Genomic DNA, 14,948 nt, shown 5'->3' on the forward strand with positions numbered 1-14,948 from the left:
CCATTATCTTGCCCAACAGCATGTTCGGGTGTACAGGACTCGTTTTGTCTACCCGGTCTATTTTGATTACAACCATGTCATCGATCTTTAAAGGTGCCTTCTTGGTTGTCTGGTTTGTTTTAACATTTCTTCATTGTATTGACTCCGTCGTTCGTATCTTCTAGTGTTTGGCTGCTCTTTCAACAGTTTCACACTGATCATTGTCTAAAGTGTTTTTACCAGAAGCTAGCTCAGTCGCTTCCCCTCGACATTTAATGTTTTCATCAGTGTTCTGGTGGTTCTCACGGTGGGCCGTTATTCCGAAAACTGCTTCGTATGATGTTGTATTTATTGCCCTGTGGAGAGTGATGTTCATAGTATATGGAGCCTGCATCAGTTGTGCACGGTAAATTGCGAAAGTCCATCAAGTCAATCTCCACCATTGAGAAAAATGACGTTGCTTGTAATGGTTTGGTTACCTCCTTGACTAGGCTTTGACTCTACTGGTAATTGGTTTGTGTTCTGCATGCAGTCAACATAACCTCACAAAGAGGTTAATAACCTCTTGGCTGACCTCAGCAAAGTTCTGTTTCACCCAGTGTTCTTCTTTTGTCGCCCTCTATGTACAAGTCTGTTGTGTGCAAACAAGAGATTTTCATGAAGCTGACACTTGGAAAAAACCACCTTGTTGTCACAAGCAATGATTTGGTTGTTCAAATTCACTGTCCACTTTTTTCTCTTGATGGTCTGTACCTCTGATTTTGTCATGATCTTCTCGATTTCATGTGAATTCTTCTTTTCTGTAGCGACGATATATGTTTTTCCTAGCTCATAGAAATTGTCGTCTACGAATAAAGTAATTTCAGATTTACTGATATTTTGCTGTTCTTTAAGGCTGTCCGGCGCAGAAAGGAATTCTATTTTGTCTACACAATTTGGCGTGGAATCGTTGCAGTTTGAACCCATAGTTCGTGGGACATTGTGGTAAAAAACAAGCCCTGTTCGGTTCGCTTTTTATGAATATTCTGACATAACTCGTGGGATTTCAGGACCGTCAAATGGGCCATTTTCGATGTATCGAATATTCAGGTTGATAGTGAGACAGTGAGGGCAAATTCAATAGAAACACGTTGGAATGAATGTAAACAATATTTACATATCATCCACTTTCCTTTGTCTTTGTCCTCAGAAGCTCTCTTTCAAGTTGAATTTTGGTATATCTGGAAAAAGGCCTATTACGGTCTTTTTTCTTTATGTTTAATGCAAAATGACAATGAAGTATGGCACATCGCAGGCTACTTTTTTGCATTTGCCTCCTCGTGATTATGCAAATGACTACTAATGTCATCCGAGGGAAGTGTGGGACGCAATAGCAGTTATTCGTATTAACATTTAGGGTCGGGATTTGAAACCAGTGGCTCAGTGGAGAATGAATGCTCTGGGACAGTGATCGGACGATAAATTAAGGGCGGTGGTTCGAACTCTGGCAGAAAGGTAAGACATACTGTAAAAAGAAAAATTGTAAGCCGGATTTGTAGACAGGGGTCGCAGTAATAGTACTTGAGGTATGGCTAATGTAAACATGAATGGAAATTGGAGTGAAGGGAAAGGAGGGAAAGGTGATAGGTAGGAGTGAAAGATCAATCTACCAATAATGTTTTGTTTTCATACCCCCCAAAATGCCATGGCCATATTTTTCAACCACACCCCAAAAGATAAAAATCCCTTTTCAGACAGTTGATAAATAAGCTGGTTTAAAATTATATTCCTGGGTTGAAAAAAAGAACAAAACAAACAAACAAACTGGTTAGAAAAAAATGTTAAAAAAAAAAAGATTCAACCAAGATTAAACCACAACATTTATTCTTCTCAGGATCACTCAAGGAATGAAGATGACTACGACCTCGATAACGACCGACCTTGTTCCCAGGCCTTCTCTCTACCTCCCTCGAGAAGGTACACTGGTTGCAGTTGGTCTCGTGCCTATGAGTACCAATGAAATGCGCACGGAGGGTGGGTCCTCGAGTTAATTTTGTTCACAGTAAATAGTTATATCTTAGGATTGTTTTTCTTTTCCAAATGACTCCCACGTTATCACTTAAGGGAGTCTTCAAGTTGTGCTGCTTTCGGTTGATACAAAGGGGATTTTAAAAGTAAAGCATGATGGAATTTGTCTGAAAGAGTTTTATTTGAGGAAAGATGTAGTGGTAGTACTTTCAACATGATACGGATTAAGATAATTACTTTGTCTTGGATTAGTAGACATTCCCGCGCCACGCTATGTTTGATTTCTAATCCTTATGTATTGACCTCAGAGGATGAGTTCAGTGGAGACAAAAATTAACCTTCGTGTCCCTTTCTTCATTTACTTTTCTGGAATCTGCAAAATCTGGCACACGCGTGACAGACCGCAACCAGCGTACTTTATCGAGGGAGGAAGAGAGAGGACCCTGGGATCGAGGTTGGATACATAAGGACAACCATGGTGATAACTGTCAAGGATCGAAATGATTTTCGTGATAATGGTAACGAAAACGAAAGAATCAATATTTGTGGAAGGCGACAAGGAAGATAGTGTCCTTCGCAGCCGTTTGCGATGTCATATAACGTTCCCCCAAAGAAACGGCTGTTCACATTCGAACCACATTCCTTTCCGATTGTTTTCACGGTCTATAAAAACAACCAATAAGATCAGCAAACTGATTATGACAAAAATCATTCATTGGGATTTCATCTAGGTATAGTGAGTGAAGTATTTATTTGCGGCAATAGTACCCATAATTTTGTGGAAATAATCAGAATCAGATCTTCGTTGGACTTCGACATCACCTACTATGCGAGCGGCAAGTTGTTAACATGCAAGGCCGTGTCAACTAAGCAACAAGTTTCTCCTAACGAAGCGCTATTGCCATGCCTAGTTAGTTTGAAAGAAACTATTTCTTTAATTTCAATGGAATTTATTTCTTTACTTCCCTTAATACATGCATCGCCTACGATTTGATTGGTTTTCCCCACAGTGTAGTCTCGTTTTGTTCTCTGTAAATCTCTCTATGTATTTGATTGTTTTTTGTCCTCCAAGAATTTAGACCTAGAAAAAAAGAAAATCTATTTGATAACAGTGCTCACCTCTATTTTCTATAACGTATTCACTTCTATTTTCACACTGACATTTTACGGTTAAAACCTTTAAGCGCCGCAACTGCAGAACACTACTTTAGCTTCCTGTAATCAAATCTGTCTTCCAAGGGCTTCCGAAGCTTAGTCTTAAGATTTACTTACTGTCATTAATATCAAAGGGATTACTTCACATTATTAAGACGTGAACATCTACGTTGACAGCAACAAACACTTTAATGACCATTTACTTGGTTGCCAGTTTGACAATCCCAGTCGGAAAATGAGTAATATTTTTCTCTTTCTTTTAATTTTTTTTTTTCTTGGAACGTCAATTGGATAAACAAGACAGGCGGTGAAAAATAAATATCTGGAATCTTAAAAGCGACGAGTAATGGACTTCGACAACAATCTATCGCCCATCGAACCGAAATCGTGTGTGCTGTTATGTAGAACACTCAAACCAAATGGAAAATTCTCTGGTAACTTATGGGTTCAACAAGACAGAAAAGGAATCAAACACCTTAAGTGGATCTGTGATCTCTGTTGTCTGGCTGTTTGTATTTATTTGTGCTCAACTCCGCTGCACAGTCTTCAGGTAGAAAAAATAACTGGAAATGTGACAGCCAAGATTAAATTATGAAAAAATATCTACGGATAGCTCGTTAAAAAATCTTTATTTTTAGCGGTTATTTGAACATAAAAGATGCAACGCTTGACGAGAGATAACATTTTTGTTAATATTAATCTTGATAGAAGAAAAATTTCGCGGGAATCGGGACGCGATGAAAATGAGCTAACAAATTTGCATACGTGCGTTGAAATGTGAGACGCGAGGAGACAGGAATTTTATTTCTCTGACAAACAGTGACTCTTGCCACTATAGTGTAAAATGAAGTTTATTTGGGAAGCCAACAATATTTTACTTGCTAGTGCGAAGATTGTTTACAAGAAACTCACGCTTTTTGCGAATTTTGAGTGTCATGAAATTACATTGCGTGATATATACCAAATATACCAAAGCTTAAAAAACTAGAAGACCTCAAAATGGGACAGGACATTACGAAATAATTAAAGGTGTGAACGTTTGAGCCAAAGGGCCTCTGCTCGCGCGACATGTGGGTGACCATCAAATGGTCTTAATGACCCCCCACTTGAAAAAATTAAGTGCCTTCTGTCTTTGTGTAACACATACCAAAAGCAACCCAGTGTACGCTTTATAGAACGTCTAGTTTAAATTAGGTGTTCGAAAGCAACATGACATCATTGGCAAATGATCAACGTACTGATGGTATCAGTATTCTAAAGATAAGGTAGGTTTTGCGTTTTTCAATTTTTCCTTAGTAGCTCCAGGTTTAAAAATCTGTTTTCAGTTATTCATCCACACAAATTTTGCGTAAAACCTCACGGGAAATCCCCAAGACGCGGGGAAAAGCGGCATAAACTTTAAACCATACTTTATCCGACAGAAAATGTAATTAAGTTAGTAAACTGGGCCACTTCGTAAGCTCACCTGTCTTTTTCTTGGGCATAAGTTACTCCCCTCACTCATCCACTTTCTATTTCTAAAGAAAAAAAGATAAATTTCCATCATTGGCGACAGTTGTAGTTGTAATTGAAAACGTTTTGACACCTGCACCTTGTCCATAATCCATTTTATTTAAGATATGTTTTTACTTTACAAGTTTTTTCATTAACTTGGCAGGCAATAAGGGCATTCAAAAACGTAAATTCAAATCAGATTCAGGGTAAACGGGGAAATGCAACGGACAAACACCATATTTTAACTTACGACACTATATTAAACTGGTGGCCGAGTATAATTTTTAGCCAATACCGTATGTCAACCTTCACCATCACCATTCCTGACACCAGAATGTTCAGCTTTCTAGATAAATGCCGTTTTTCCTAAAGCATCTCTAAATACACACAAACTCAATTGGGGGTAGCTGGGTCTTTATTGCCTAAGACCATACGCAATGCTCCCCATAACAGGGAGGTAAATAGAAAAAAAAAGTTTTCAGATTGCACTAAATACAAATAACATTGATCGCTCGCTGATCGCAAAGAGAATTCTAACTAGTATGGCAACTATTCGCTTATACTTGCCGGGCGTGGCGTGGAATTTCCGCTGCGGTATTTAATTGTGATAAACGAGTCTATCACTCACTTAAACGTTTTTCAAGGATAATTCCCCTTAACGTTGGATTAATTTATAATTTAGTTTCTAATAAGGAGATGGAAAAAAATTTTGATTACCTTGTTTGCAGCCATAGACTTCTACTCTCATTGATATGTGGCTGTGCCAAGTGACCGGTCGGAATCGTATGTAACGCGCCACGATTGGTTTTTTTAGTTTATGATATATGATTGAATTTTGATCGCTATTTGCAATAAATTCCTAATGGAAAAGAGAAAGACATATAGTGATGAAGAGAACGAAAACTTTTGCTAACTGGCTACTGAAAGAATTCATGATCCATAGCACAAGAAATGAGAGATACAAGGAAGAACATCCGCCGCATGTTGATAATGTACACATGATATCCCATCAATAAAAACTGGAAGATTTGAAAAATGGAGGAAAAAGGGGAAGGTTTCAATGGGGAACGATAACACACATCTGGCACCGTCAGAACGCTTGGGAGCTTACTACACTGGAAGACCTACTTTAGAAAATGATACAAAGGCCAACGAAATAAAATGTTGTTTCATGTTGTAGTCGGGTTTGTTTACCTGTCTCGTAGACGTAGTCGGGATTTATATTAAAATAAATAAAGAGGATAAAGAAAAAAAAAACGACAAGTCTAGTATACCCTTCAGAGCACGTTTTGACGAATTGCTTTTCATCACATCTTACCTTGTCAACGGTCTGTCCTTGTTCCCTGTAGTATTGGAAGGTAACTCCATCGTTACTGTATTGCAGTTTGTACTTTGTAACCCATTGGTTGACCTGATTCCTTCCTTGTGAAGCTACAGCCGTCACTTTAGTGTAGGGTGCTTGCAGATCAATCTGCAACCATTGATTGTTATCGTTTTTCCTTGCTGACCAGGCACCTTGTTTTATTCCTGACTTTTGGAAGTTTAGTCTTCCCTGGATGGCGGCGTGATTTAGATCCCACTCAGAAGACGCTTGTATTTGCGCATCTTTGATTGCGCCAAATTCCATGCCAAGAGGTTGTTGACATTCTGGTTTTCAAATTGAGATAAAAAGTTGTGATCAGAAACAGTCTTTGAATGTCCACATTCTTTGAAAGTAACAGAGCCACTTCAAGTCGTTAGAAAGTTAGTAATAATGTCACTAGTTTTAAACATATAGACAGCAAATCAATACTGGAAAGCGAACAATTCCGGCTCACGTAATGGAATTAACTTTTGTCTTTACAGTATCTAACTGACTGAGTTGGTTTTTTTATTGGAAAACATGCAGATCATGGAAAGTAAATTAAATTGAAGTTCCTAGATTCAACTTTAAACAAAACGATTTAGAGATCGCACAATTTGCTTACACTCCGTAAAAGGGTTTCATCAAATAAACATCGTTTGCTTAAGTGCCACCTTCACCATCATCTTTGCAGCATTATGCACATCTAAGGCACTCTGGAAATTGCACCTGACTTTCAGTGCAACTCATTTACCTATACGTGGGATGCCATAGGCAGGTCATACTGAAATCCAGCCGTGTTAGCTTCAATCGAAGTTGCATGAGGTTTTTACCCACGTGCTTGTTCTCATCTTAAAAGTTGTTAAGCCTTTTTAGGTAAGGTTGCTTCTGAGATTGGTGGCCTCTTAGGTTATTTAATTTGGTAAATAAATGACAGGCGATGTAGTAGCATTTGAAACTGTTTTGACACCTTAACCTTGTCCCCAATCTATTTTATTTAACCTAAGTTTTTACTTTACGAGTTTTTTCATTAACTTGGCCGGCAAAAAGAGCATTCAAAAGGATAAACTCAAATCAAATTTAGGGCGAACGGTTAAATACAACTAAAAAACACCCTATTTTAACCTACGACGCCATATCAAGTGAAGGGAGAGTATAATTTTTAGCCAATCTTCGCATGTAAACCTGGTCCATCATCGTTACTAACACCAGAATGCTCAGCTTTCTAGATAAATGCCATTTTTTCCAAAGGGTGTCTTAACCCTTTTTGAAGGATAATTCCACTTAACGTTGGATTATTTAGTAATGTTATTTATTGTAGAGACAATGGAAACAAAAAAATCATGTTACCTTGTTCACAGCCATAGACTTCTACTCTCATTGATATGTGGCTGTGCCAAGTGACCGGTCGGAATCGTATGTAACGCGCCATGATTGGATTTTTTAGTTTGTGATAGATGATTGAATTTTGATCGCTATTTGCAGTAAATTCCTAAATGGGAAAAAAAGAAGACATATAGTGAGAACGAGAATACAAATTTTTGCTGACTGCCTAAAGAATTCATGATCCAAAGCACAAGAAATGAGAGATACAACGAAGAAAATCCACCACATGTTGATAATGTACACACGATATCCAATGAATAAAAACTGAAAGTTTGAATAGGAGATTTGAAAAATGCAGGCAAATGTGACCTTGGTAGGAATGTTTGAATGGGGAACGACAACACTCATCCGGCACCGTCACAACGCTTAGAAGCTTACTACACTGGAAGACGTACTTCAGAAATTGATACAAACAAAAGACAAGGACAAGTTGTTTCCACTGTCGGGTTTGTTTACCTGTTCTGTTTCGTAGACATAGTGAGGATTTCTATTAAAAAAAAGGAAACTAGAAGTCTAGTATTTCCTTCAGAGCACGTTTTGACGAATTGCTTATCATCACATCTTACCTTGTCAACGGTCTGTCCTTGTTCCCTGTAGTATTGGAAGGTAACTCCATCGTTACTGTATTGCAGTTTGTACTTTGTAACCCATTGGTTGACCTGATTCCTTCCTTGTGAAGCTACAGCCGTCACTTTAGTGTAGGGTGCTTGCAGATCAATCTGCAACCATTGATTGTTATCGTTTTTCCTTGCTGACCAGGCACCTTGTTTTATTCCTGACTTTTGGAAGTTTAGTCTTCCCTGGATGGCGGCGTGATTTAGATCCCACTCAGAAGACGCTTGTATTTGCGCATCTTTGATTGCGCCAAATTCCATGCCAAGAGGTTGTTGACATTCTGGTTTTCAAATTGAGATAAAAAGTTGTGATCAGAAACAGTCTTTGAATGTCCACATTCTTTGAAAGTAACAGAGCCACTTCAAGTCGTTAGAAAGTTAGTAATAATGTCACTAGTTTTAAACATATAGACAGCAAATCAATACTGGAAAGCGAACAATTCCGGCTCACGTAATGGAATTAACTTTTGTCTTTACAGTATCTAACTGACTGAGTTGGTTTTTTTATTGGAAAACATGCAGATCATGGAAAGTAAATTAAATTGAAGTTCCTAGATTCAACTATAAAGAAAACGATTTAGAGATCGGACAATTTGCTTACACTCCGTAAAAGGGTTTCACCAAAAAAACATCGTTTGCTTAAGTGCCACCTTCACCGTCATCTTTGCAGCATAATGCACATCTAAGGCACTCTGGAAATTGCACCTGAGTTTCAGTGCAACTCATTTACCTATACGTGGGATGCCATAGGCAGGTCATACTGAAATCCAGCCGTGTTAGCTTCAATCGAAGTTGCATGAGGTTTTTACCCACGTTCTTGTTCTCATCTTAAAAGTTGTTAAGCCATTTTAGGTAAGGTTGCCTCTGAGATTGGTGGCCTCTTAGAATATTTAATTTGGTAAATAAAAGACAGGCGATGTAGTAGCATTTGAAAATGTTTTGACACCTTAACCTTGTCCCCAATCTATTTTATTTAACCTAAGTTTTTACTTTACGAGTTTTTTCATTAACTTGGCCGGCAAAAAGAGCATTCAAAAGGATAAACTCAAATCAAATTTAGGGCGAACGGTTAAATACAACTAAAAAACACCCTATTTTAACCTACGACGCCATATCAAGTGAAGGGAGAGTATAATTTTTAGCCAATCTTCGCATGTAAACCTGGTCCATCATCGTTACTAACACCAGAATGCTCAGCTTTCTAGATAAATGCCATTTTTTCCAAAGGGTGTCTTAACCCTTTTTGAAGGATAATTCCACTTAACGTTGGATTATTTAGTAATGTTATTTATTGTAGAGACAATGGAAACAAAAAAATCATGTTACCTTGTTCACAGCCATAGACTTCTACTCTCATTGATATGTGGCTGTGCCAAGTGACCGGTCGGAATCGTATGTAACGCGCCATGATTGGATTTTTTAGTTTGTGATAGATGATTGAATTTTGATCGCTATTTGCAGTAAATTCCTAAATGGGAAAAAAAGAAGACATATAGTGAGAACGAGAATACAAATTTTTGCTGACTGCCTAAAGAATTCATGATCCAAAGCACAAGAAATGAGAGATACAACGAAGAAAATCCACCACATGTTGATAATGTACACACGATATCCAATGAATAAAAACTGAAAGTTTGAATAGGAGATTTGAAAAATGCAGGCAAATGTGACCTTGGTAGGAATGCTTGAATGGGGAACGACAACACTCATCCGGCACCGTCACAACGCTTAGAAGCTTACTACACTGGAAGACGTACTTCAGAAATTGATACAAACAAAAGACAAGGACAAGTTGTTTCCACTGTCGGGTTTGTTTACCTGTTCTGTTTCGTAGACATAGTGAGGATTTCTATTAAAAAAAAGGAAACTAGAAGTCTAGTATTTCCTTCAGAGCACGTTTTGACGAATTGCTTATCATCACATCTTACCTTGTCAACGGTCTGTCCTTGTTCCCTGTAGTATTGGAAGGTAACTCCATCGTTACTGTATTGCAGTTTGTACTTTGTAACCCATTGGTTGACCTGATTCCTTCCTTGTGAAGCTACAGCCGTCACTTTAGTGTAGGGTGCTTGCAGATCAATCTGCAACCATTGATTGTTATCGTTTTTCCTTGCTGACCAGGCACCTTGTTTTATTCCTGACTTTTGGAAGTTTAGTCTTCCCTGGATGGCGGCGTGATTTAGATCCCACTCAGAAGACGCTTGTATTTGCGCATCTTTGATTGCGCCAAATTCCATGCCAAGAGGTTGTTGACATTCTGGTTTTCAAATTGAGATAAAAAGTTGTGATCAGAAACAGTCTTTGAATGTCCACATTCTTTGAAAGTAACAGAGCCACTTCAAGTCGTTAGAAAGTTAGTAATAATGTCACTAGTTTTAAACATATAGACAGCAAATCAATACTGGAAAGCGAACAATTCCGGCTCACGTAATGGAATTAACTTTTGTCTTTACAGTATCTAACTGACTGAGTTGGTTTTTTTATTGGAAAACATGCAGATCATGGAAAGTAAATTAAATTGAAGTTCCTAGATTCAACTATAAAGAAAACGATTTAGAGATCGGACAATTTGCTTACACTCCGTAAAAGGGTTTCACCAAAAAAACATCGTTTGCTTAAGTGCCACCTTCACCGTCATCTTTGCAGCATAATGCACATCTAAGGCACTCTGGAAATTGCACCTGAGTTTCAGTGCAACTCATTTACCTATACGTGGGATGCCATAGGCAGGTCATACTGAAATCCAGCCGTGTTAGCTTCAATCGAAGTTGCATGAGGTTTTTACCCACGTTCTTGTTCTCATCTTAAAAGTTGTTAAGCCATTTTAGGTAAGGTTGCCTCTGAGATTGGTGGCCTCTTAGGTTATTTAATTTGGTAAATAAAAGACAGGCGATGTAGTAGCATTTGAAAATGTTTTGACACCTTAACCTTGTCCCCAATCTATTTTATTTAACCTAAGTTTTTACTTTACGAGTTTTTTCATTAACTTGGCCGGCAAAAAGAGCATTCAAAAGGATAAACTCAAATCAAATTTAGGGCGAACGGTTAAATACAACTAAAAAACACCCTATTTTAACCTACGACGCCATATCAAGTGAAGGGAGAGTATAATTTTTAGCCAATCTTCGCATGTAAACCTGGTCCATCATCGTTACTAACACCAGAATGCTCAGCTTTCTAGATAAATGCCATTTTTTCCAAAGGGTGTCTTAACCCTTTTTGAAGGATAATTCCACTTAACGTTGGATTATTTAGTAATGTTATTTATTGTAGAGACAATGGAAACAAAAAAATCATGTTACCTTGTTCACAGCCATAGACTTCTACTCTCATTGATATGTGGCTGTGCCAAGTGACCGGTCGGAATCGTATGTAACGCGCCATGATTGGATTTTTTAGTTTGTGATAGATGATTGAATTTTGATCGCTATTTGCAGTAAATTCCTAAATGGGAAAAAAAGAAGACATATAGTGAGAACGAGAATACAAATTTTTGCTGACTGCCTAAAGAATTCATGATCCAAAGCACAAGAAATGAGAGATACAACGAAGAAAATCCACCACATGTTGATAATGTACACACGATATCCAATGAATAAAAACTGAAAGTTTGAATAGGAGATTTGAAAAATGCAGGCAAATGTGACCTTGGTAGGAATGTTTGAATGGGGAACGACAACACTCATCCGGCACCGTCACAACGCTTAGAAGCTTACTACACTGGAAGACGTACTTCAGAAATTGATACAAACAAAAGACAAGGACAAGTTGTTTCCACTGTCGGGTTTGTTTACCTGTTCTGTTTCGTAGACATAGTGAGGATTTCTATTAAAAAAAAGGAAACTAGAAGTCTAGTATTTCCTTCAGAGCACGTCTTGACGAATTGTTTATCATCACATCTTACCTTGTCAACGGTCTCTCTTTGTTCCCTGTAGTATTGGAAGGTAACTCCATCGTTACTGTATTGCAGTTTGTACTTTGTAACCCATTGGTTGACCTGATTCCTTCCTTGTGAAGCTACAGCCGTCACTTTAGTGTAGGGTGCTTGCAGATCAATCTGCAACCATTGATTGTTATCGTTTTTCCTTGCTGACCAGGCACCTTGTTTTATTCCTGACTTTTGGAAGTTTAGTCTTCCCTGGATGGCGGCGTGATTTAGATCCCACTCAGAAGACGCTTGTATTTGCGCATCTTTGATTGCGCCAAATTCCATGCCAAGAGGTTGTTGACATTCTGGTTTTCAAATTGAGATAAAAAGTTGTGATCAGAAACAGTCTTTGAATGTCCACATTCTTTGAAAGTAACAGAGCCACTTCAAGTCGTTAGAAAGTTAGTAATAATGTCACTAGTTTTAAACATATAGACAGCAAATCAATACTGGAAAGCGAACAATTCCGGCTCACGTAATGGAATTAACTTTTGTCTTTACAGTATCTAACTGACTGAGTTGGTTTTTTTATTGGAAAACATGCAGATCATGGAAAGTAAATTAAATTGAAGTTCCTAGATTCAACTATAAAGAAAACGATTTAGAGATCGGACAATTTGCTTACACTCCGTAAAAGGGTTTCACCAAAAAAACATCGTTTGCTTAAGTGCCACCTTCACCGTCATCTTTGCAGCATAATGCACATCTAAGGCACTCTGGAAATTGCACCTGAGTTTCAGTGCAACTCATTTACCTATACGTGGGATGCCATAGGCAGGTCATACTGAAATCCAGCCGTGTTAGCTTCAATCGAAGTTGCATGAGGTTTTTACCCACGTTCTTGTTCTCATCTTAAAAGTTGTTAAGCCTTTTTAGGTACGGTTGCCTCTGAGATTGGTGGCCTCTTAGGTTATTTAATTTGGTAAATAAAAGACAGGCGATGTAGTAGCATTTGAAAATGTTTTGACACCTTAACCTTGTCCCCAATCTATTTTATTTAACCTAAGTTTTTACTTTACGAGTTTTTTCATTAACTTGGCCGGCAAAAAGAGCATTCAAAAGGATAAACTCAAATCAAATTTAGGGCGAACGGTTAAATACAACTAAAAAACACCCTATTTTAACCTACGACGCCATATCAAGTGAAGGGAGAGTATAATTTTTAGCCAATCTTCGCATGTAAACCTGGTCCATCATCGTTACTAACACCAGAATGCTCAGCTTTCTAGATAAATGCCATTTTTTCCAAAGGGTCTCTTAACCCTTTTTGAAGGATAATTCCACTTAACGTTGGATTATTTAGTAATGTTATTTATTGTAGAGACAATGGAAACAAAAAAATCATGTTACCTTGTTCACAGCCATAGACTTCTACTCTCATTGATATGTGGCTGTGCCAAGTGACCGGTCGGAATCGTATGTAACGCGCCATGATTGGATTTTTTAGTTTGTGATAGATGATTGAATTTTGATCGCTATTTGCAGTAAATTCCTAAATGGGAAAAAAAGAAGACATATAGTGAGAACGAGAATACAAATTTTTGCTGACTGCCTAAAGAATTCATGATCCAAAGCACAAGAAATGAGAGATACAACGAAGAAAATCCACCACATGTTGATAATGTACACACGATATCCAATGAATAAAAACTGAAAGTTTGAATAGGAGATTTGAAAAATGCAGGCAAATGTGACCTTGGTAGGAATGTTTGAATGGGGAACGACAACACTCATCCGGCACCGTCACAACGCTTAGAAGCTTACTACACTGGAAGACGTACTTCAGAAATTGATACAAACAAAAGACAAGGACAAGTTGTTTCCACTGTCGGGTTTGTTTACCTGTTCTGTTTCGTAGACATAGTGAGGATTTCTATTAAAAAAAAGGAAACTAGAAGTCTAGTATTTCCTTCAGAGCACGTTTTGACGAATTGCTTATCATCACATCTTACCTTGTCAACGGTCTGTCCTTGTTCCCTGTAGTATTGGAAGGTAACTCCATCGTTACTGTATTGCAGTTTGTACTTTGTAACCCATTGGTTGACCTGATTCCTTCCTTGTGAAGCTACAGCCGTCACTTTAGTGTAGGGTGCTTGCAGATCAATCTGCAACCATTGATTGTTATCGTTTTTCCTTGCTGACCAGGCACCTTGTTTTATTCCTGACTTTTGGAAGTTTAGTCTTCCCTGGATGGCGGCGTGATTTAGATCCCACTCAGAAGACGCTTGTATTTGCGCATCTTTGATTGCGCCAAATTCCATGCCAAGAGGTTGTTGACATTCTGGTTTTCAAATTGAGATAAAAAGTTGTGATCAGAAACAGTCTTTGAATGTCCACATTCTTTGAAAGTAACAGAGCCACTTCAAGTCGTTAGAAAGTTAGTAATAATGTCACTAGTTTTAAACATATAGACAGCAAATCAATACTGGAAAGCGAACAATTCCGGCTCACGTAATGGAATTAACTTTTGTCTTTACAGTATCTAACTGACTGAGTTGGTTTTTTTATTGGAAAACATGCAGATCATGGAAAGTAAATTAAATTGAAGTTCCTAGATTCAACTTTAAACAAAACGATTTAGAGATCGGACACTTTGCTTACACTCCGTAAAAGGGTTTCACCAAAAAAACATCGTTTGCTTAAGTGCCACCTTCACCGTCATCTTTGCAGCATTATGCACATCTAAGGCACTCTGGAAATTGCACCTGACTTTCAGTGCAACTCATTTACCTATACGTGGGATGCCATGGGCAGGTCATACTGAAATCCAGCCGTGTTAGCTTCAATCGAAGTTGCATGAGGTTTTTACCCACGTGCTTGTTCTCATCTTAAAAGTTGTTAAGCCTTTTTAGGTAAGGTTGCTTCTGAGATTGGTGGCCTCTTAGGTTATTTAATTTGGTAAATAAATGACAGGCGATGTAGTAGCATTTGAAACTGTTTTGACACCTTAACCTTGTCCCCAATCTATTTTATTTAACCTAAGTTTTTACTTTACGAGTTTTTTCATTAACTTGGCCGGCAAAAAGAGCATTCAAAAGGATAA

At 38.0% G+C, this 14,948-nt stretch overlaps 1 protein-coding gene across 1 annotated transcript in view; it reads right to left on the minus strand.

Moving 5' to 3' along the window:
* Positions 1–974: 974 nt before the first annotated feature.
* Positions 975–14,948, minus strand: part of LOC138024427 (uncharacterized) — a 308,112-nt gene continuing 294,138 nt past the window's right edge. The window contains 12 exon segments of the mRNA XM_068871629.1: positions 975–3,067; positions 4,607–4,658; positions 5,353–5,494; positions 5,954–6,282; positions 7,328–7,469; positions 7,930–8,258; positions 9,304–9,445; positions 9,906–10,234; positions 11,280–11,421; positions 11,882–12,210; positions 13,256–13,397; positions 13,858–14,186. Of these exon segments, the coding sequence (XP_068727730.1) occupies positions 4,642–4,658; positions 5,353–5,494; positions 5,954–6,282; positions 7,328–7,469; positions 7,930–8,258; positions 9,304–9,445; positions 9,906–10,234; positions 11,280–11,421; positions 11,882–12,210; positions 13,256–13,397; positions 13,858–14,186 (2,372 nt within the window). The 3' untranslated portion in view covers positions 975–3,067; positions 4,607–4,641.

The sequence above is a fragment of the Montipora capricornis genome, chromosome 11, assembly GCF_036669925.1.
Source record: "Montipora capricornis isolate CH-2021 chromosome 11, ASM3666992v2, whole genome shotgun sequence".
NCBI lineage: Eukaryota > Metazoa > Cnidaria > Anthozoa > Scleractinia > Acroporidae > Montipora > Montipora capricornis.